The 23803-nt window shown below is 41.7% G+C and overlaps 1 protein-coding gene across 6 annotated transcripts in view; it reads right to left on the bottom strand.

Annotated features, from left to right (window-relative positions):
• The window catches only part of GRAMD1A (GRAM domain containing 1A), a 275350-nt gene that overhangs the window by 148461 nt on the left and 103086 nt on the right, over window positions 1–23803 (bottom strand). For all 6 annotated transcript variants that reach the window (XM_033914365.1, XM_033914366.1, XM_033914364.1 and 3 more), the window contains one exon: window positions 20134–20214. In XM_033914365.1, coding sequence (XP_033770256.1) covers window positions 20134–20214 — 81 coding nt within the window. The remainder of the gene's footprint in view (window positions 1–20133; window positions 20215–23803) is intronic.

Here is a 23803-nt window from a genome sequence, read left to right on the forward strand (position 1 = left end):
TCCTCTCTGGCTGGTTGTTTCCCTTTCACATACCTGAAGAAGGGTTTGAAGTTTCTTGCTTCTCCTGCCAGTCTTTCCTCATATTCTCTCTTTGCTTTCCTGACCTCTCGATGACATTCTTTCTGGTGTCTTTTGTGCTCTTCCTGGTTTTCCTTTGTTGGTTCCTTTTTCCATTTCTTGAAGGATGATTTCTTGTCGCTTATCGCCTTTTTAACTGCAGTTGTTATCCATGCTGGGTTTCTAGTTCGATTTTTTTTGCACCCTTTCCTAAACCTTGGGACGTACAGGTCTTGTGCCTCGAACACTGTGCCTTTAAGCAGTGTCCAGGCTTCCTTTACGGTCTTCACCTTCCCTGAGCTGTTGCTGAGCTTTTTTCCTACCATTTTCCTCATGTCCTTGTAGTTTCCTTTTCTGAAGTTGAGTGCTGTCGTTGTGGTTCTTTTCACCTTTGATGTTCCCATGCTTAATTTGTACTGGATCATGTTGTGATCGCTGTTCCCTAACGGTGCTAGTACCACCACTTCCTTTGCGGGTCCCTCTAGCCCGTTGAGGATTAGGTCTAGAGTGGCATCCCCTCGCGTTGGTTCCGTGACCAGCTGCTCCATGAAACAGTCCCTTATCGCCTCTAGGAATTTAGTTTCTCGCGTGCAATTTGAGTGCCCAATGTCCCAATCTATTCCCGGATAGTTGAAGTCCCCCATAACCACCACTTTTCCACTTTTGCACACCTGTCTCAGTTCGGCCTCCAGGTTCAGGTCGTTTGCTTCTGGCTGTCCTGGTGGGCGATAGTACAGTCCCAATTTGATGTCAGCTCCTTCCCCTCCTGTCAGCTTAACCCATAGTGACTCCAGACTGTCTGCCCTTATTGTTGTTTCTGTTCTGGATGAAGGAATGGAGTCCTTTATATACAGTGCTATTCCTCCCCCCTTCTTGTGTGCCCTGTCCTTCCTGTAGAGTTTGTACCCTGGCAGGGCCACATCCCATTTGTTGTCCTCTGACCACCATGTTTCTGTGATTCCTATTATGTCTATGTCCTTATTTCTGGCTATAACTTCTAGCTCCCCCATTTTAGTCCTTAGGCTTCTAGCATTTGTATATAGGCAATTTAAGTCCCAGTTTGTTACCTTTTCTTTTGGATCTATTCTTGATTTGTTGCTCCTGCTGGTCTCCTCACGTGCTGCCTCCTGTGGTGTGTCTATCCCGTCCTCTGCCCGCTTCTTTGTTCTTTGATAGCCCTCTGGTTCCGGCTGTTTCCTCCTTGTCTTGCTCTTTAGCTCTAATTGCCCCTCAGGTCCCTGTGCTGCATCTTTGGGTTTATGTCCATAAAGTGTCCATTTTGTCTCTAGTCCACTATTGCCAGTTCCTGTCTCAGTATCTTTGCTCGATACTGTGGTCCGATGTGTCGAGGTCAGATCGACTATCGGCTTTCCCCTTGTTATCAGTTTAAAGTCATGTCTATGCAGGTCTGGATGTTACGTGCCAGCATCCTCGTCCCAGCCGTGCTCAAATGCAGTCCATCTCTCCTGTAGAGCTTGTTTTTCCCCAGGAAGGTTGACCAGTTCCGTACAAAGAGGAAACCCTCCTCGTCACACCATCGCCTCAGCCATCCATTTGTTGCTTGCAGCTCAGTCTGCCTCCTCGCATCTGCCCTTGGTACTGGCAGGATCTCTGAAAAGGCTATCTTCCCTGTCCTCAGCTTCAGCTTCCTCCCCAGGATCTTAAACTGCTCGGTCAGTGTAGTCATGTTGAAATTCCTTCTGCTGACGTCATTTGTTCCGACGTGGATTATCACTGCTGTGTCCTCTGTCTCAGCTCCCTCCATGATTCTCTCGATTCTGTCCTCAAGAAGAGGAGTACAGAAAGGATGAAACTGAGAGAAGTCAAGAGTGATATGTCTGTTGAAAGCGGAAGAGCAAATGGGTATAGATGCACATCTCCTTACGAGAGGCATAGAGGGATATGGGTGACTAAAATTACACCAGGTGTACACCTGGCTGGGCCTCCGCATGTGCAGATCGCCGGACTTGATGGACCGAAGGTCTGATTCGGAGATGGCAGTTCTTATGTAAATATAAAAAAGGAGACAAAAATTTTTTCAGGTATATAAGTGAAAGGAGAAAGACAAAAAATGGAATTACGAGACCGAACGAAGATATGAACTGCTATGTGGCGAGTGATGAGGACAAAACAAATGTGCTAAACAAATAATTTTGTTCAGTATTCAGAGAAAACATAGAGAAGAACCGTGATTGGTTAGCAAAGGTATACCTGAGAATGGAGTGGATACCGCACCATTCATGGAAGAAAGTGTTTATGAACAACTTGAATAATTGAAGGTGGACAAAGCTATGAGACCGGATGGGATACATCCCAGGATATTGAGGGAGCTCTGAGAGGTTCTGGCAGGTCCTCCTAAAGATTTGTTCAACAAATCTTTAGAGACTGGAGAAGTTCCACGGGACTGGAGAAGAGCGGATGTGGTCCCTCTTCACAAAATTGGTTGCAGAGATGAAGCGAGAAACTACAGGCCAGTAAGCCTCACTTCAGTTATTGGAAAAATAATGGAAACGTTGCTTAAGGAAAGGATAGTGAAATTCTTAGAATCTAATGGATTACAAGATATGTGGCAACATGGGTTTACTAAAGGTAAATTGTGCCAAGCGAATCTGCTTGAATTCTTTGACTGGGTGACCAGTGAATTGGATCAAGGACATGCGCTAGATGTAATTTACTTAGATTTCAGCAAAGCCTTTGACATGGTTTCTCATAGGAAGCTCTTAAACAAACTCCAGGGGCTGAAGTTAGGACCCAAAGTGGTGAATTGGAAAAGAAACTGGTTGGCGGACAGACGCCAGAGGGTAGTGGTTAATGGAATTTGCTCAGAGGAAGGAAAGGTGAGTCATGGAGTCCCTCAAGGTTCGGTGCTGGGATCGATCCTGTTCAATATGTTTGTGAGCAACATTACTGAAGGGTTAGAAAGAAAGGTTTGCCTTTTCGTGGATGATACCTAGATTTGTAACTGAGTAAACACCAAAGAGGGAGTGGAAAACATGGAAAAGGATCTGCATAAGTTAGATGGAGAGGGTGGTAGATGTCTGGAATGCCCTCCCAAGGAAAGTGGTGGAGAGGAAAACTGTAATGGAATTCATAAAAGCATGGGATAAACATAGAGGATCTCTAATTAGAAAACAAAGGATGTAAATTAAAAAACTAAGGCCGGTACTGTACAGACTTGCATGGTCTGTGTCCCAAATGTGGTGATTTGGAATGTGAACTCTACTAACTTGCAATATGAGGATGTTACTGGCCACACTTTATGGTAGATATCCTGCAAACAGGATGGATAGATAGGCTGGAATGAGCTTGGACGACAACTTTAGCATTTGGAACCTAGGACAATACCAGATGGACTTTACAGTCTATGACCCAGAAATGTCAAAGACGAGACAAGTTAATTTAATCATGTATTTTTAATGGGTATAACTAATGGGCAGACTGGATGGACCATTCAGGTCTTTATCTGCCGTCATTTACTATGTTTCTATATATTACTGTGAATTTCTGCCTTGATCCCTGATAGGATCTCTGAGATGAGTTCCTCCTGGGTACTGTCGAAAGTGCCTAGAAATACAAAAATTAGATCACTCAGATCCTCTAGCGGTTCACAGTTTGCTGTCAGTGATCTGCCACACTGGCCATCAGATCATCCAGACCCCTTCCGAACAACATCTATCTATTGATAATCCAGAGCATTAGGCGGCTGAAATGGAATAAGTCGAGACTTTGCTCATGACTCTGATAACGATGCAAAGGGCACTGGCAACGTAAGCTAGGGCAAAGGTTCATCTACACATCTTGGTATGACAGGCACGTGCCATAAAAAAGGCTTTGATTCCTAAGGTCAAAGCTTCAAACTACCTTTTTAGGACCACATCCACTCTTTGATCCTGCATATCCATTAATACTATGCCTTCCTAACTTGGCAGGAATGTGCACTTGGTTACCTGAGCAACAAAGGAATGCACTTTAGGCTCAGCAAACATCTGTTGACACTCGTGTACCATAGGATATAGCCCAGTCATCATCTTAGCTACCTTTAAAGAGCCCACAGGAGCATCCCAGTGCTCCGTAAGTAAAACACTCATATCAGAATGCCAGGGAAAAGATGTGGGCTATGCTCTCACTCTGTTCTGGATAGAACACTGAGTGGAAGGAGTCTGATGGAAGTCTAACTGCAACTCCCACAGGGAGTCAGTAATGAGCTCTAATAGAACCGTAGGCTTGAACTGCTGGTGTACTGTGGAATCCTCCCCTTGGTCGAGGGCCACCACTGCATCCTGCATACTTTGCGATCCTATATTGCCCAGCAGGGAAGACTCGCTCTGTGTCAGCAAGGGCATACCGAATGACCCCTTGCCTTCCAAATCCCTGTTAGAAAGGTCCACCGGATCATGGTCAGCCTCTGCCAATGACCTTGGGAGCCCAAGTCTCCTTGCGCAACCCCTGGCCTGTGGTCAGACCTCAGATGAGGATCCCGGCTATCCAAATAAGCTCTCCACATCAAATTTCCGGTGTTCCTCAGGGGTCTGCTCTCTCAGCTGCTTTAACCTCTATCTTCTGCCACTTTGTAAGCTGCTGTAAGGCTTTGGGATCTCTTATAGACTGTATGCCGATGACATACAGTTTTTCTTCCCCATTGAAGGGGACATTGAAGAGGCAGTGGAGCAGTTAAAGACAATAATGGCAGGGTAAAGGACTGGATTATAACAGGCTGAAATTGAGTAGTCAGAAAAAGATTATATGTTTCAGACAGACACTAGGGAATAATATTCCGGACTCAGTTGAACTCTCAGGAACATCTATAATGATTTCAACTGGTTAAGTACTTGGGTGTCCTTGTGGATTTCTGCTTGACTTTCAGACTTTCAAGTTTTGGTTAGAAAGATATTTTTTAAATTGCATCTGTTAAACAATCTTAGACAGGCAGTACTTTTAAGATTGTCCTGCAGACAGTAGTCCTATCAGGCCTTGACTAATATAATTTAGTCTTTTTAGGTATACTCGGCAGGTCGCACAAAATTCAATTGTTAGGACACTTTTTAGACCAGGGAAGTATGAACATGTGCAAGAATACTATATAAATTTGTATTGGCTTAAAATGGAGTACAGGATACGCTATAAATTGTTGTTAATGGTTTATCTTTGCGTGCATAAATTAGCATCTATGTCCCTAGTGGATAGTATTCTGCCATATGTTCCACTTCAAAAGATGCACTCGGTAGGTTGGACTGATCTACATATTCCAACGGTTAAACAATTAAGGATGAAAGTGTCTAGGGCAAGTATGTTTCCACAAGAATGGAATGAGATTCCGTTGTATATACGCCAACAGGAAAACCTGAATAATTTAAAAAGATTAATAAAAATGTATTTGTTTTGTAAGATGAAGTATGGGAACTGAATGCCCTGTTGTATATTTGAGCACTGATCGCTTACATGTTTTCCTTACTGTTTGTGACTATTCCATTGTGTGTGTATTGTTGTTTTTACTATTATATATGTATTTATTATGACTCACTTTGTATAAAGTGGGATACAAATGAATTAACTATAAACAGCTTTACTAGGCATCACTGAGTCCATGGCTTCCATACTCTTACGCTTAGGTATACCACTGTTCTGGGACTCCGGTAGGGATTTCCTTCTGGTAAACAGGCCTCCCAAAGGATCCTCAGTTCTAGAGACCAAAAGGAAAGCACTTCCACACTTCCACCCCTTCACATGTGGCACATGGTGCAAGGGCACTCTTCCGGCATCCATCCAGTGCAAATCTGGCATGAATTAGGGGTAAAAGAGCCTGAGGACTCCATCCCTGTCAGTTTTGAGGCAAAACGAGGTGATTTGAAGGATCTGGAGAACTTAGAACCCCCCCCTTCCCCCGGGAATCCAAGATGGCCACCATGGCAGTGTTTTAGCGTTAAAAAAGGGCTCTAAACTAAAGTTAAAAACTCAAAAAAACAGGATTTTAGAGGTGGAGGACTCTACAGGATAGTAACATAGTAGATGATGGCAGATAAAGACCCGAATGGTCCATCCTGTCTGCCCAACCTGATTCAATTTTTTTTAATTTACATTTTTTCTTCTTAGCTATTTCTGGGCAAGAATCCAAAGCTCTGTGCTTGGGTTCCAACTGCTGAAGTCTCTGTCAAATCTCACTCCAGCCCATCTACACCCTCCCAGCCATTGAAGCCCATCCTCAACCAAAAGGCCATATACAGACACGTGGAGGGGCATAATCGAAAGGAACGTCTAAGTCCTTTTTCATCTAAGCCACAAGTCGTCCAAAGTAAAAAAAACAGCCTAGGATACATTTTCGAAAAATACGTCCAAAATTTTTTTTGTTTCAAAAATCATCTAACTATACGTCCTGCTGATCTGATCATCCAAGCTACTAAATCGTCTATCTTTATACCACAATTTCATCCAACTTTTCGTCCAAGTCAAAAACGCCTAGAACAAGTCCTGTTGGATGTAGATGGGGTGCCAGACATGGCACCTAAATAGTGGGGTACCTTACAGGGTATGTAATTGGTATGTAATTGAAAATTATAAATAAATAAGGGTGCCATGTCATAAAAAGGGTGCCATGTCTTCTCCTCACTACAGCTCCCTTATAGGTCATGGTGAGCCCCCCAAACCACCTCCAGAATCCCCTAGACCCACATATCTATTACCCTAATAGCCCTTATGGCTGCAGGAGCCACTTATATGCCAGTAAAAAAGGGTTTTGGTGTGTATAGAGTGCACTTGTTTAAGTATCAATGCAGTGATTACAGGGGCTTATGGGCATGAGTCCTCCTCTCCATGAGTCCCTAACTCACCCCCAAGACAGCTTAAGCCGCCTCTGTGCTGGACGACTAGGCTTTCCTATGCCAGGCTGCCAGGTGATGATGGTCTGGAGGCTGAATTTTAAAGGTGCGATTATGATGTTTATAGGGGTGGGAGGGTCGGTGATCACTGGGGTAGTGTGTGGGGGTCTGTTTTATGTGTTTGCAGTGCTTATCTGATGACTTTAGGGGGGTTTTTGTGACTTAGACCATGTTTTAAATGGTCTAAGTCACAACGTCCAAGTTCCATCTAGGCTCTGTTGTAAAACTTTCGGTTATACATGCTGTACGACTAAGTCTAAGCCTGCCCATGTCCCGCCCAAATCCCGCCATCGACACTCCTCCTGAAACGCCCTGGTTGTTTAGAAATACGTCCAAAACCCGGTTTGATTATTGGCACTTGGACGTCTTTCTTTTATGATCGTTCAAGTGCCGACTTAGGCCGGTTTTTGGACTTTAGTTCAATATTTGCTATTATTTTCTGATTCTAGATCCTCTGTGTTAATCCCATGCTTCTTTGAACTCCATCATCGTTTTCCTCTCCACCACCTCTTTCAGGAGCACATTCCAGGCATCTACCACACTCTCCGTAAAGTAGAATTTCCTAACATTGCTCTTGAATCTCCTAACATGTAGCAGAAACATTCAAAAATAGGTTTTTCAGACCCCTTCTACCAATTTTGCTCATATGCTGTAATAGATTTACTGTGAAATGTACTCTGAAGGTGCTGCAGCCTGCCTCAGCTCTAAGCAGTAGCTGGATCTGGGAGAAGAATCTGTACCTCATTCAGCCAGTTCTCCAATGCTGAGATCTTCAGGCTTCCAGTTGGAACGAAGTTGGACTGATCCTCAACCCCCACAGAACCACGCACGCAAAGGAGGGTAAGTGAAATTGCAGCCACCACCCTGAAGAGCCTCGCTGAGCCCTCTGCGGATTCTTAACAGCCTGTGCTCAAGCCCCTGCGATTCAGTAGGAGAGCTAAACTATTAGGGATATGGACACCAAGAGCCATGAAGTTTTCTGCAGGCTGGTCAAACAGGTCTCCAAGGGATTAACATGCCAGCTGCAGACCGAAGTCTGCTTCTTCTCCACACAGGCAGAGCTTACCCCTGCACTGGGGAGTTCTGGTGCATCGATAGCTGCAAAAACCGCAAAAAATACTCAAAATAATAAAGAAATATACAGAGCAGATCAGAAGCACACGCAGAAAGAAAAACTGATGGGGCAGCAGAGCCCTCTGGAGAAGGAGGGGGAGTTGAAAACCTGGAATGGATTCCATCTGTATGGCTCGTGAGTGTGAGTGTGAGTAGAATACCCTACTGTCCAGAATGACACACCTATTGCACTAGAAGAGGACATTAGTATGGTATGCAACACAACAGAACTGTCACAAGCATGGGGAAAGAGGAAGCTAAAGGGAACCTGCTACATGTGAAGGTAGGTTTCAAAAGCTATTTATTAGAGCTGCATATTTTTTTTTTTTTTGTAAATCTTTATTTATTTTCAGAACTTATACAAAGCACCAACAAAATATACAGTCAAATAATACAAATAACAGCACTTATCATTGAACAAATAAGAAACAAAGTACTTTACTCCCTTCCACCCTCTCTGGATGTGTGTAGAAATCATCAAGGAATTAAAGGTTAATCAATTAATCAGTCTTTTGTTTGACAGATGCCTCCAATGGACCCCATTTTTTTTTTTTTAATTTTTTATTATTTCCCAATTTTTCTGCATTCATTCTTTCGTATCTATAATACAAACAGAGTGTTTCCCACCAAAAAGATAAATTTAATCTGTCCCAATTCTTTCAGTTTCTGATTATCAATTGCATAGCCACCCCTGTCATAATCAGAAGAAGTCTGCTTTTATAAATGTCTATTGGATTCTTAGCTTTCAACAATGTCCCAAATAGGACCACATCATAAGACAATGGTATGGAGACCTCGAATACCATATTAATTTTTCCTCATATTGATTTCCAAAAATTGAATATCAAGGGGCAAAAAAACAAAAAGTGATCCAGTGTCCATACTTCAAGATGACAGTGCCAGCATCTATTAGACTTTGAACTATCCAGCTTTTGTAAATGAACTGGGGTCCAAAAAATCCTATACAACAAAAAGAACCAAGTTTGTCTCATAGATGCTGACACTGTACATCTGATTCTCTAAGTCCAAATCCATGGCCATTGTGTAGCAGAAATATGCTGCTTTGTTTCTATACTCCAAATGTCTTTTAAACTTGTTTTAGGTTTTTTTTTGCCAAATATTCAGATATTAATTTGTACCACTTAGCGGCCCGATGCCCTTGAAAATCTGTCTGGAAACACAGACCCAGCAAGCTATACTGAATTTTTTTTTTTTTTTTTTTTTTAATTTATCAATTTTACATTTTAACAAAATCAATCATTTTGTATAGAAAGATTGTATGATTATACAAGATTTAAAAAAGAAAAGAAAAATTTTCCAATAACTTCTCTATTCAAGCAATCTCAAGTCCTCATTTTGATCCAAGAGTTTATGAGTGAATATTAAGGAAATTCAAAAAGATAAATTCTGTGCAAGAAAAAGGTATCTAGTGACTGAATCAAGGAGCTTATATCCTATTAAGCTAGTCTGTTGTTCCTTCCTTTTCCAGACATTTCAGCGTCAAGAAAGTTGTAAGTTGGGCTGGTTCAAAAAACACGTATTTATTATCACGATACCTTAATATACATTTACATGGAAAACACAAGAAGAAAGTACCACCCAACTGAGCAACACATGGTTTCAATAGAAGAAATTGTCGTCTACAATTTTGAGTTTCTTTGCTGACACCTGGGAAAACTTGAATTTTCAAGTCTAGGAACTCCTTATATTTATTTTTAAAGAACACTTTTAATATCCATTCTTTATCTGGCAATAATGCCACAGATAATAGAAGAGTTGCTGGTTTAGCCAAATCTTTATCAGATACTTCCAAAATTGCTGTTAAATCTAGTTGAGGTTCCTGCTCAACCTGTTTCTGATCTTCCGCTTGCTGTTCCAATACTTTAGAAGGCAAATAGTACACCCGAGTAAGGGGAGGTATTGAGTCCTCGGGGATATTTAAAATCTCCATGAAGTATCTTTTTATCATTTTCCTTGGACTTAAGACAGAACTTTTGGAAAGTTCAGCAAGCGATTATTGGCTCGATAACTATTTTCCATTGTCTCCAATTTTCTTCTAATAATCTGATTGTTTTTTATTACTGAGGATTAACTTGCTTAATCATTATCACTTCTTTTTCAATTTCTCCTGCTGCTATACTGATTTTTTTAAGTTACGCTAATCAGGGAACCCTCTCTGAATGGCCTGTTTCAATTGCAACCATTTATAATCTTGATTTTGAAATGCCAAATGATTGCTGCAATTGTAATAAATTTACCATTTTCCCATTCTGAATTACATCATCTAGAGTATGTATACTTGCCTGCAATCAGTGTTTCCAGAGGATTTTAGACTCGCCGAATTTGTATCTTGGAGTTTAACCATAGGGATTGACACGTGGATTGTTGTATTGGAGTAGGAGTTAAGGTGTTTATAAATTTTAATGTATTCCAGGTGGAAAGAAGAATAACACTGTCCTTGTATATTCTAGGAAGCTAGATACTCAAAATATGGCTAAGACGTAATGGGGCCAAAAGATGACGTTCCAGTATCAACCAATCTGGTAGATTCTCCATGAGTTCAGGAAGTAGCCAATACATACCCTGACTCAACATAAAGGCTTGGTGATACCTGTAGAACAGTGGTCTCAAACTCAAACCCTTTGCAGGGCCACATTTTGGATTTGTAGGTACCGATACTTGGAGGGCCTCAGAAAAAATAGTTAATGTCTTATTAAAGAAATGACAATTTTGCATGAGGTAAAACACTTTATAGTTTACTAGTTTTTTAGCCCGTTACATTAACGGGTGCTAGAATAGATGTGTCCAGGCCTCGCACTGCCACGTCTTTCTTGGGCTGCGACGGAGAGGGCAAGGGGTGCTAGCGGCCGGCAGCCGCCGCACTGCACCGCGTTTCGCCTCAAGCCGCCGCGGCCTCCTCCCGGCAGCCGCCACTCTGCACTGCCTTGCCGCAGCTTTGGCCGGTAGGGCCGTATTGTGAGGTGGAGAGCAAGGAAGGGCGCGCATGCGCACTTGTCTTGCCACATCCCAACAGAAAAGGGATCAGGGAACACGCGAGGCAAGTGCGCATGCGCGGCTAGCATTTTATTATTTAAGATAAATCTTTTCTTTTGGCTAAGTCTTAATAATAATATTTTAATTTATAGCTAAAGAGACATATGATCAAGAAACTGTTTTATTTTACTTTTGTGTTTATGATAAACATACTGAGGGCCTCAAAATAGTACCTGGCGGGCCGCATGTGGCCCCCGGGCCGCAAGTTTGAGACCACTGCTGTAGAAATTTGGAAAATTCACTCCTCCTGCCAATTGTGATTTTTGCAAAGATACTAAGGCTATTCTAACAGTTTTACCCAGCCAAAGAAATTTTGTAAGAATCCCATTTAATTTCTTATAAAAGGAACTTTGAAAATAAACCGGTAACAAACCACAGGCAAAATCATCATTTTGATGGATTGGACTCTCCCCCACCAAAAAAGATGTAATGGATTCCAATGCTCACACATTTCTTTGACTTTCAATAATAAGGATTTTTCATTTACTGTGTCTTCCAATGTTTTCTGAATCATTACACCCAAATATTTTATACCCTCTTCCTTTCAAAGGAATGGAAATGGATCAAATAATATACATTCAATGGGAGAACCTCTGACTTACTCCAATTTATCTTATAAACAGAAAATTTTCCAAAACGGTCAATCAATTCCAGTAAATGAGGGATGTTTGATTCAGGATAATGAAGCAAAATATCATCCGCATTAAGACGAAACTCTATAATCTCGACCTGCATATGGAATTCTCTGTAACTCATTTGCCTGTTGTATAGCAACAAGGGTTCCAAAACAATATCAAAAAGCAAAGGAGATAGGGGACATCCTTGTCTAACTCCCCTCTTCAGACAAAAATCTGTCTGAATCTGCTCTGTGAATGTATTATTAATATATAATCTAGCAGAAGGGGAACTATACAAGGTTTGAATCATCTGAATAAATCCATTGCTTGGTACATAAATCCAATGCTTGGTACATAAATGTCCATTCTACACGATCAAAGGCCTTCTCTGCATCCAAAGAGACATTTTTAATGCAATTAATATGTTAAAAATTTAACGTGTGTTAATTTTAACACATTAATTGTGTTAAAAATATCAAGTTTCAAGTTTATTAAAAAAAAATTTATACCGCTCAATCAGACTTCTGAGCGGTGTACAATAAAAATACAGTTTGTGACAAAAATAGGGTTTGCATTTGACAACTAAAATATACATGACAGCGATCCCGATAGCAGATCCAAGATGGCTGCTGCCTGTTCTAACTGAGCATCACGCAGCAGACAGCTCCCATTGACTATTGCTTTAAACATACCGTTTGAATTGAGGATGCAGAAATGGAGAGGAAAGAGCTCAGCTGGGGCCTTGCAGAGCTCCAGAGTCCCGGTATTCAGCAACACAGAGGACCTTCTGCGGCGAATGCAGGTTGCCTCACCACAGTCGGGGATTTCCCTACCTGAATCACACTGGGAAAGCGGGAAGGAGGCAAATTCTTTGGGGATAGACACCACCTTGAGCCCCGACGTAAGGGCGCCGCCCCCAAGGCCACAGAGTACCAGCTCCCCACGGACGGAGGAGCACCCGGAAGTGGAAGCCCAAACTAGTCTGGAGGCCATGGAGATTGGAGAGGGAAGTGTGGAACCGGACTCCCTAATATCACAGGAGAGTCCTGGCATAGAACCTGAGGCCAGAACATCGGATGGGGTTGCAAGGACCCAGGAAATCGAATTGCGAGAGGAAATGGCAGCTGGTGAGGATAATAAAACTTTATCACATTTTTTTCAAATGGAGAAACCCCGAGAGATAACTTTAGAATCTATCTGGGACCTGGTGACAAATCTTCCGAAATTAATAAATCCTCAAATTATATCATTTGGAAGAAAAATTTAAGGTTTCAAGCTACAGATGTAAAGAATATACAATTAGAACAAGTTGAATCCAAAATCTCTATGGGTAATATAAAGCAAGAAATGACTGTATCTAAAAAAACTCCAAGAAGCACTGATTAAAGATAATACAATTCTTAGGAGAAAGATTGAAATGTTGGAGAACCATTCCAGAAGTAATAACTTAAGATTGGTGAATTTCCCTAGGGTTAGTACTGTAACACCTAGAGAAATGTTAAAGAGATATCTTATTGAGATTTTGGAGATTTCTGAGGAGGTTTTACCTCCTTTGCACAGCCTACTATCTTCCAAATAAACCACAGAAACAAGAAAACGTTCAAGACCTAAATATATCTGTATTGCTTGAATTGTCTGATAAGGAAATGGTTGTACCTGCTACATTGTTGTTACTTTGGCACCTGATAAAAATTGGTTATTGAAAATGTTCTTTAAAAATAAGCAGAAGGCATTTTTGGGATTAAAAATTCAAATGTATCCAGATTTGTCCAGAGACACGCAGAGGCGTAGGAAAGAATTTTTATTGTTAAAGCCAGGAGTGTTCTCTCTGGGGGCGACTTTTTGTTTGCGATATCCTTGTAAATGTGTTATTCATTATTCCTCTAAAAAATATGTCTTCTTTGAGTCCTTTCAATTGTCTGCCTTCTTATCGCTTTCGTGACTGGAGAAAGGAAAATAGATAAGAACTAGCCTAATTGGAATGTTATGAAGTTTACCTGAGCTCAGTTAGCTAGTATGTGCTTTCCTTTTTCTTTTATGATATAGGGCTAAAATGCCAAGCGCAATAGCTGCTACCGCCTCCTCTTGAGCAGGCGGTAGTTTTTTTCGGGTAGCGCGTGCTATAGCGCACGCTAATCTGGTACGTGCGCGAAAAACGCTAGCACACCTTTATAAAAGGAGCCCATAATCTCACTTTGTAATCTTGGATTATACAAGATAGAGGACTTGAGATGAATTTAACCATAAAAGAATATCTTGATTGGAATATTATTTCTTATTTCTGTGTAATGTTCAAATTTGCTTTCTGTACAAGTTTATACTTGATTATGTAATTGAAAATTATAAATAAATAAAATATACGTGACATACTTGGACAAAGACAAACGGGAACAAATGGAAAAAAGGGTAGGAACTACAATATTTTGAGAAGAGTTCAATTAGGGAGAAAACTACAGGGAAGGGAAAGATGATGCCTTCTGCTGTTGGCGTCTCAATTAGGTATTGAATGCATCTTTGAACAAAAAGGTTTTCAGCTTTGTTTTAAAATGACAGATTTGCAAGGGCATCAGGCTGCCAAGTGGTACAAATTAAAATCTGATTATTTGAATAAGAAACCAAAACCAAATCTAAAAGATATTTGGAGCATTGAAGTAAAGCAACATATTTCTGCTATCCAATGGCCAGGGGTTTGAACTTGGAGGATGAGATGTACAGCATCTGCATCTATGAGACAAACTTGGTATTTTTTGTTATATAGAATTTTCTGGACCCCAGTTCGTTTACAAAAGTTGTATAGCTCAAAGTCTAATAGATGCTGGCATTGTCATCTTGATGTAGGGACACTGGATCACTTGTTGTTTTATTGTCCCTTGATACTCAATTTCTGGAAATCAATATGGGGAAAGATTATTATGATACTTGGTGTTCCAATGCCATTGACATATGAGAAGGTTTTATTTGGAACATTATTGAGACCGAGAAACATAAAAGTAGACTTCTTTTAATCATGACGGGGTTGCTATGCAGATAATAACCAGGAATTGGAAAAATTATGACAGGTTAAACATTTCCTTTTGGTGGAAAACATTGTGCTACAGGTATGAGAGAATGATTGCGGAGAAGGTGGGAAATAATAAAAAGTTCAAAGAAATCTGGGGTCCGTTGGAAACATTTGTTGAATTATAGTTTGGTTAATTGAGAAAATCCTTAATTTTTTTATTTTCTTATTCTTACACACACATCCAAATAGGGGGGAAGGGGAGGGTGTAAGGTATTTTGTTTTTCATGTTTAAGCAAATATAAGTGCTATTATTTGTTTCTATCTATATGCTTATGTGTTTGCACTTTTTAGTCAGTTTGGAAAATTAATAAAGTTTTACAAAAAAAAAAAATTCTTCACGAAGATAATTAGGAATAAAATTCCAAAGGGATGGCGCGATTACTGCAAAATTATTGGTTCTTATTGTGTTTAAGTGCTTTAGGGATGGGACCGCAAGAAGATTTGAGTCATAGAGCGTAGTGTTTTAGATGGACAATAGGGAATTAGTAAACTACAGGTACTCGTCAACTTACGACCCATTCATGTTACGACTGTTCGACTTTATAACGCATTTACTACAGTTTCCCCCGCCAGCTGTTAGCAGCCCCAGTCTCCCGCACTCCCAAGTCTCGCTACGCAGCAGTAATAATATAAAGAGGAGAAGGCGCCATAACAAATGTTCACAAAGGGATTGTGCTATGCTTGACTTAGAAAATAAGAAAATGTTGCTAAAATATTATTTTAAGATGATTACAATATCATTACCCAGTCTAATACAGTATTCTTACCTTAGTCTAACACAGGCCAACTTACATCCCAATCAACTTATGACCTGTCAGTCGGAAACAATTACGGTCGTAAGTCGACGAGCACCTGTATTGATAAATTCAGGTTGGTTACTTTGACGTGTCTTGAATGTCAGTAATAGGATAACTAATTCTGTATTCAACAGGCAACCAATGTGCTTTTTGCAACAGGGGGGAAACATGATTGTATTTTTTAGCATTAAATATAATTTTTATTGCGGTATTTTGCACAATTTGGAGGTGTCTTAGTTCTTTTTTTGATATGCCTTTGTAAAGGGAGATACAATAATCAATACATGATATCACTAGGAAATGAATTAGTATGTTTAAAGACCAAGGTTCCCATCGCAGGTCCAGCATCTGTGCTTGCCCTTTCCCTCGCTCGAGATCTAACGCTCTGCGTGATGTGGTGGTATGTTTCTCTACGTTTAAGTTGAAGGAGCTTATTTTATCTGAAACTCAGGCAAAAGCACCATTTCTATGGGACTCCTTTACTGTGGAAATCTACCAAGATCTGGCGGCGATCATGCTGAGGTGCAGAGGAGAGCTTAAGCCTTATACACGTTTGTTGGTGGAACATAGGATTAAATATAAGTGGCAATATCCTTTTGCTTTAGCCTTCTACTTAGATGGAAAGTTACAGCATATTCGGTCACTGGATGAAGCTACAGTATTATTTCCAGAAGTGTAAGTCCCCTTGGAGCCCACAGCGACAGTCCCATCCATCATATCAGGCTCTATTGGATTGCTTCCTCCTCAGTCGAAGTGGCAGCGTGTTACAAAAGGACAGGGATACCTTACTCAACAAACATCGGTTGCTCAAAATGTTGGTGTGGCTTCACAGGACAAAGAGTGATTGTTTCTGGAATGCTGCTGGTGGATGTGATATGAGTGTGGTGGACTCTAATTAGTAGGATATATTTTTGGAGTTTGTAAAAGGTTACCTCTGCTTTTGTTTATCGGCTGTTTAGTCTTTGCACTGAGTGTTTGAACTTTGATCGGCTATATACTTTATGTGTTGAGCTATTGGAACTGAGTCTCAGGGGTTCCAGGCCCCTCCTTGGGACAACTTTTGGGGGGTTTTCTTTTTGGGGTATTCTGCTTTCTGTAAGACGCACTACCCTTATGTTTGTGGGTATGGTGTGCATAGGTCATCTAGTCTGTAGGCAACTATGGATAGTTGGCTTTTGGGGGGGAGGGGATGGGGGAATTTGTTATATTGGGTTGGGATGCTGTGGGGGGCAAAGGGGGGTTCTGGGTTTATTTTTTTTCTCATTGCTGAGGGGGGGGGGTCTGTTTTTTCTTTATTTGTTCTTTTTTTTATTTAGTTTGATCTTGTTTCATGGCTCTTTTGAAGTTTGTAATGCTCTGTATTCTTTTGATGGTTGCATTATGTTAAATATGAAACTTATGTCCCTTAACGTTAGAGGGTTGAATATACCTTTGAAACATCAATTATTGTTTCGAGCAGCATCTCATTTGCAGGCAGATGTTATCTTTATCCAGGAATCACACTTGCTGCATAGATGTAAAAGCACTGATTATAAGATCTATACTAAGATCTTATTGGCTAGGTTGCAAAGGGTTATCTCAGCATTTGTACATCCTAATCAGGCAGGCTTTATTTTAGGGAGGCGAGCCACTGATAACATTTGCAGAGCCTTATTGCTGTGGCGTGGGAGTCGGGAGTGCCTTCAGTTTTACTCTCCCTCAACGCAGAGAAAGCCTTCGATAGGGTGCATTGGCCCTTTATGATGGCAGTTCTCAGGCATACTGGGCTCTCAGAATCCTTTCTGCAGAGAATTAAAGTTTTATATAGATCTTCTCTGGCCTCTCTGAAGATTAATGGTCAGTATACTGAGCCTTTTAATTTGTTTAGGGGGTCTGGCAGGGGTATGCCTTGTCCCCTCTCTTATTCACTCTCACAGTGGAGCCTTTGGCAAACTTAATTAGAGCATCAGAGGGAGTGACGGAGATTTTTGCGGGATCTATAAAACATCAGGTATTACTATTTGCAGATGATGTATTGTTGATGTTAAGCAATCCCTCGGTTTCCCTCGGAAATCTTATGGATATTCTTAGGAGCTACAGCACGGTGTCTGATTTCAAGATCAATATGCAAAAATTGAAACTATTGAATATTATTAACTTATCTTTTGAGGAAGAGAGTCGAATGAAATCTATTTTTCCTTTTACTTGGGCTCCTCATTTTATAAGATATCTTGGGGTTAATCTTCTGCAATCATTGGGTGAAGTTATAAATACAATTTTCCTGATAAACTGAAGGAAATTTTCTCAGATCTGGAGCGGTGGGAGGGCTTCAGTACATCTTGGATGGGACGCATCCATGCGGTGAAGAAAGCAATTTTGCCAAAACTCCTTTACATAATAACATAAGCAGTGCCTCTGCTGGGTCAGACCAGAGGTCCATCATGTCCAGCAGTCTGCTCACGAAGCGGCCCATCAGATATGGGTGGCTGATTGCTTTCTCTCTTTTGTGGATTTGGTTGAGGATTATGGGCCCTGTGCCAGCAACGACTTAGAAATTGATGCAGGAAAACACAACAATAGCGGGAAGTTGCTGCTGACGTTCAGGCATACCAACAAGGGTCAGGTTGACATGCTGGAATCCAAAGGCTGTACAGACTGCCGCACCGCAGTCTGAAAGGGAGACACAGGCATAGCCTGCTTTCTCATGAAGGCCTGAGACAACATATCCACAATTTCCGGCGGAAAATAGTCCTTGGCGGCCTGAGCTGGTCAGCGGGACTCAGATTTGAAAGTGTCTGAAGATCAATGAGACTTTCCCTGGAACTGCGCCTGCATTTATGCGAAAACGCCCTTCTCCCACAATTGCGGCGTCCCAGACGCTGGAATCGCAACTCTTGCGGCAACAGAGGAAAGCAGGTCTTCTCCAGAGGAGGAAAGTGCAGAATCCACACACCAGATAAGCCCTTGACGGGCTGCGGCACACAGAATAAGCGGTTGTGCAACCTCAAGCCATCCGCCAGATTTACAGCATGAATCCATGCCATCCTGTCCTGAGGTGGCCATCTGTGAAGTTTGGAGCAAAAACGAAGCTTTTAAGTTCAAAAAATATAGTTTTAGAAACTTTAAAGAAAATCCAAGATGGCCACCACAGGTGCCGATTTTGACATAAAAATGGCCGTTAAAAACGCAGAAAAACATTAAAAACAGCGATTTTAGGATTTTACAGGTAGGGGGGACCAGGGTATGCAGGGAAACCCCCTAAAACCACAAATTGAGGACCCCCCCAAAATCAGCAAACTCTGTAACTCACAGACCCCACAGATACATGTGCTTCAATGCTTTTCAATGGCAGCCAGCATTACATAGTGCAAGCATAAGGAGATCATACCTAAGGAGCTGATTAAACTGGAATTTCAGATCTTCTGGCCACCTCAACTTCCTTGCCACCTCAGATCACGACCATCAGGACCCCTCAGAGAAATCAGGGAACACACGCGGCGCGGTTCCAATCACGGCATACCTCCTCGGAACCGCAGCAGCCTGCGCTCTACCCCTTTGCGGATGAACCAGGGGAGAGATGGCTCCCGAACCTGGAGACCTGATTCAATCTGCAGGCTGTCCAGAGGGCTTACTGTAGTTTCAGGCTTACAGAGCACCCTCCAGAAGCAGACAAACGTTAACAGGAACTGAAGCAAGACAGGAAGCTCCCGGGCAGGTAGCCCAAATGGGAGGGATCTTTTAGTTGCCCTGCAGCTGAAGCTAATAGAGATACAAGATCCCATCCGTTCAGCATCCCGAGAGCTTAGAAACATAGAAAATGATGGCAGAAAAGGGCTATGGCCCAACAAGTCTGCCCACTCTAATGACACCCCCCTAATTTCTTCCTTGAAGTGATCCCACATGCTTATCCCATTTTTTCTTAAAATCTAGCACGCTTGTACAAGAAGGCTTAGGTTAGTGTAGAAATTGCTACATTAACATAGTTTAGGATTTTCAAAATGATGATGTTATTTTAATCAGCAAAAGTATCCATAAAAATGCAAGCTCAAGTCTATGCATGCATTTTGTCCTGAGGCAATTTTCAAATTGAAATATGTCCATAATTTTCCTTTGAAAACCAGTGTAAACCCTTGGGTAAAAATACCTACAGAATTTGCAACAATGCAGATAATCTGAAAACTGCCCTCTCAAAAAAGAATGTTTACATGATTATGTATGTTTTCTTTATAAACCGTTTAGATCTCAGGCGGTGTAGAAATTTTTAAAATAAATAAATAAAAACAAATATCTGCTAGCAAATGTTCTGCCATGCATGTCAGTATTCAAATAACTGCACAATGTCCAAGGAGCAGCTCAGTAGATACACTTCTCTATGGTACTTCCATTCTGCTGCAATAGACATAAATAAATGTCAAAAAGCAGTAAATGTGAATTAATTAAGCACTGCTCCTACCCTGGAGATTGCCTCCTCCCCACTTCTTCCTGAGCCTTTGGATGCAGCCCTTAGCCAAGATAATTAGAAATTACTTTAGTTTGTTTGAGATATCACCTGTAGATGAGTGTTCTCAGTCCTGCATACTCACCTTGTCCAACAGTGCATTCTGCCACAGCCGGAAGATCAGTAAGAATGACCGGTCTCTAGCACCAAAGGATGTGAAAAAATGCTGTCATGGGTAGGAGACATCAAAGAAAAAAGGGAAAAGAGCTGATGAGTAACATGTAGGGGAATTCAAGCAGGAAAAGTACAAACACAAGTTGATGGCACACAGGAACTAAAAAATAATCCCACCTGAATCTCAAATGCACAAGAGTCAGAGGAGAACTGAGGATTAGAATTCAGTAATCTCAGCTTCCATTGCTGGCAGGTTTCTTACCTTAGATCAGGGGTGTCAAAGTCCCTCCTCGAGGGCTGCAATCCAGTCGGGTTTTCAGGATTTCCCCAATGAATATGCATGAGATCTATTAGCATACAATGAAAGCAGTGCATGCAAATAGATCTCATGCATATTCATTGGGGAAATCCTGAAAACCCGACTGGATTGCGGCCCTTGAGGAGGGACTTTGACACCTCTGCCTTAGATGCTCCTGCAATGTCTCTCAGTTTGTTTCTTTCCTTCTTTCTTTCCTTCCCCAACTCCCTCTCAGGGGAATAAACCAGTCAAAGATTTAAGAAGGGAGGAGATGAAACTGAGATAAGCAGAAGAGATTAGGGTAAAAGAAAAAAAAAAACAACTCCCCAAAAGTTCTCCCCACCACCAGTCAAAGGCAAAGATAGAAAGTCTGAAAACTCTTGGAGTAGGAGATGCTATCCCTCCCCTAACCTGGCCTCCTGCATACTTGGGTAGTTTCAGAGATCAGTGACCTTCCTTCCTCCTCAGCTTGTCACGTCAGTGCAAATTAGATAGTTTTAAAAGTGGCTGTTCCTCTCAGTCCTATCACTATTGGTAAACATTTGGATATTAGGGTTCAGGGACATTACCTCTTTCCTCACCTTGTTAATCTTGGTGTATACTTGGATAGTTTTAGGGATTAGTGACCCTCCCCTAACTCAACATCTGACTAGCCTTGGGGTTTGGTTATATGCCCATTTGGATAGCCTTAGCTATCAGTGACACCTACCCTCCCCAACCTCCCAAAAGAGATAATGGTTACTGCGGATGGGCACACTAGATGGGCCATTTGGCCTTTATCTGCCATCATGTTTCTATGTTGTCATTGTGTCCAATTTGAAAACTTTACAGTCAGTAACCACCGTCTATCACCTCATCATGTCACTATCAGTCCACACTTATCCCTAAAGTCTATAACTGTTGCCCAAAGTTAGATGCACAAATTATAGAATAGGGTCAGATATGTGTGTAATTTTAGCTAATTAGGTCCTAAATAGGTACTTAATTGGTGATAAGTACCAATAATTGGAAATAATTTGTAGTTATGTGTATAACTGACTTACATCCCTATTCTATAAACTGAGGGCCTAAATTCAATGGTGCTCTGTTGTGTCATGACACATTAAAGCGGTATATCAAGCCTATCCCCACTCCTCACCTTGTCACTCTCTGGGTATGCCTGAATATCAATGGGGATCAGAGATCATAAACCCACCCCTCACTTTATCACCACTGGTGCACACTTTGATAGCAATGGTGATCACTGACTCTCCTACTCCTCACTTTGTCACTTTCTGTACACAATTTATTAAATTTGGAGATCAATGACCATCCTTCCATGCCATCCTGTTACTGTCTGTGCACACTTGGATAGTGTTACAGATCAGTTATCCACCTTCCATTTCTCACACTTGAACAGCATTGGGGGATCTGTGACTGTCCCTCTGCAACTCACTTTGTCACACTCTCTACATACTTGAATAACACTCTGTGGTTAAAGGCACTGCTTCCATGGTCTAAAAGTCATGGGTTCAAATCTACACAACTCCTCCTAATACCTTAACAGCTTCTTTTTGCTCTCATAAGAGAGTATGAATTGTGGACTTTGCCATGTATCGTATTTTTCGCACTATAAGACGCACCTGACCTTAAAATGCACCCTAGATTTATAGGAGGAAAACAAGAAAAAAAAAACCATTTTGAACCAAATTCTCCCTGCCAGGCTCTGCACCCAACCCCACACTCCTTGCCGAGCTCTGCACCCTGTCCCCTCTCCCTGCCAGGCTCTGTCCCCTGTCCCCCCTCTGGTGGTCTAGTGGTAGGCCAGGACAGGGCACAGGGCAGGCAGGCCTAGTGGTAGGCAGGTAGGGACAGGACAGGCAGGCCTCCCTCCTCCCAGGCAGCCCCCCAGGTAGACAGGCAGGCTAAACATTAAAACATTTAAAAAAAAAAAAAAGATTTTCTGTTTTGTGATTACAATATTTATTTTGTTTACACCACAGAGCCGGTGTGGGATTGGAGATGTTGTAGTCCTATATTTCTGCTAATACTAAGCCTTAACTTTTATTAAGGTGCGCATTTAGCGTGTGCTAAATCGGTTAGCGTACCTTAATAAAATTCGGCCTGCAACTTAGCCTTTTTTTCAGATTTCGGCCCCTTATGTGATTGAGTTTGACACCCCAGCTCTATAATATTTTAGGCCCATTATGCAGCCCAGAGGGACGAAACTTGGGTAAGTCAACAGTTTTCACTCCTCCATTGCTATTGAACAATAAAATAGCTTTCATTGGACTGTATTTTGGACTATTTAGTATTTTTTCTGGTCTGTTCACTTTTCCCTGCTGATCTGGCCCTTGTGGACCATCTGCCTATTTGTTTCCTGGGACCAAATCACTTCTCTCTCCATTGTGCAGGTATAAAAAAATAAATTTTAATTTAAGATTGTGAGCCCACAAGGGACAGAGAGTACCTGTATATATCCCCAGATTCTATATAAAGCACCCAATTTGCACATGAACGCAACTGAATAACGAGCCAATCAGTGCTGATAATTAGGCACTAACAATCATCGGCACTAATTGGCAATCATTAGAATGTATGCATCTTTTTAGGTGTATTCTGTAAAGAGGTGTGCATAAATCCAGAAAGGGGTGTGGCCATGGGAGGAGCATGGATGGGCCATGACTGTCCCCACAATTTGCACTCACACTGTTACAGAAAACACCTGATCCCACCTAACTTTGGCCCAGATTCACTAAAGATAGCGACTCAGTCGTTGTTGGCCAATTCTCTGGCTGATTTTTAAACAGCGATTGATTCACTATCAAATTTTCAAGGAAGGAGCCCGAGGCGCCTGAGCCAATCAGTGCCTAAGGCCCCGATGGAAGGAGGGAGTGAGCATCCCTCCTGCCATTTCAGCATGGTGAGGGGGTGTTCGGCTGACGGGCAGGCGAGGAGGGAGTGGGCATTCCCCCTGCCATATTTTTCAGCGCACTGGGGGGGGAGCGTCAGGTGGAAGGAGAGAGTGGGCATCCCTCCTGCCATTTATGGGTTGATGCGTGTCGGGGGGATGTGCATTTGTCAGGGGGCGGTTTTTTGACAGGTCTGCCTGTTTTTTATTCTGATTTTTATGGGGTAGATATTTTGCGTGTGTAATGCACGCAAAATATCTGTGCCATGGAAAAAAAATTAACACAGTTACCAACAGGTCTACAGCAGTAGGGTTTTAGGATTGTAGAACCCAATGCAAAATAGCCAAGCAAATGTTAGTGAATCAATCACTTAGCTATTTTACATGGGGTTTTACGCATTTGTATGGGTTGGATCGGATCAGAAAATGGGGAAAAACATGAGGTGGGGCGTT

This window comes from Geotrypetes seraphini, chromosome 11 (assembly GCF_902459505.1).
Source record: "Geotrypetes seraphini chromosome 11, aGeoSer1.1, whole genome shotgun sequence".
Lineage (NCBI taxonomy): Eukaryota > Metazoa > Chordata > Amphibia > Gymnophiona > Dermophiidae > Geotrypetes > Geotrypetes seraphini.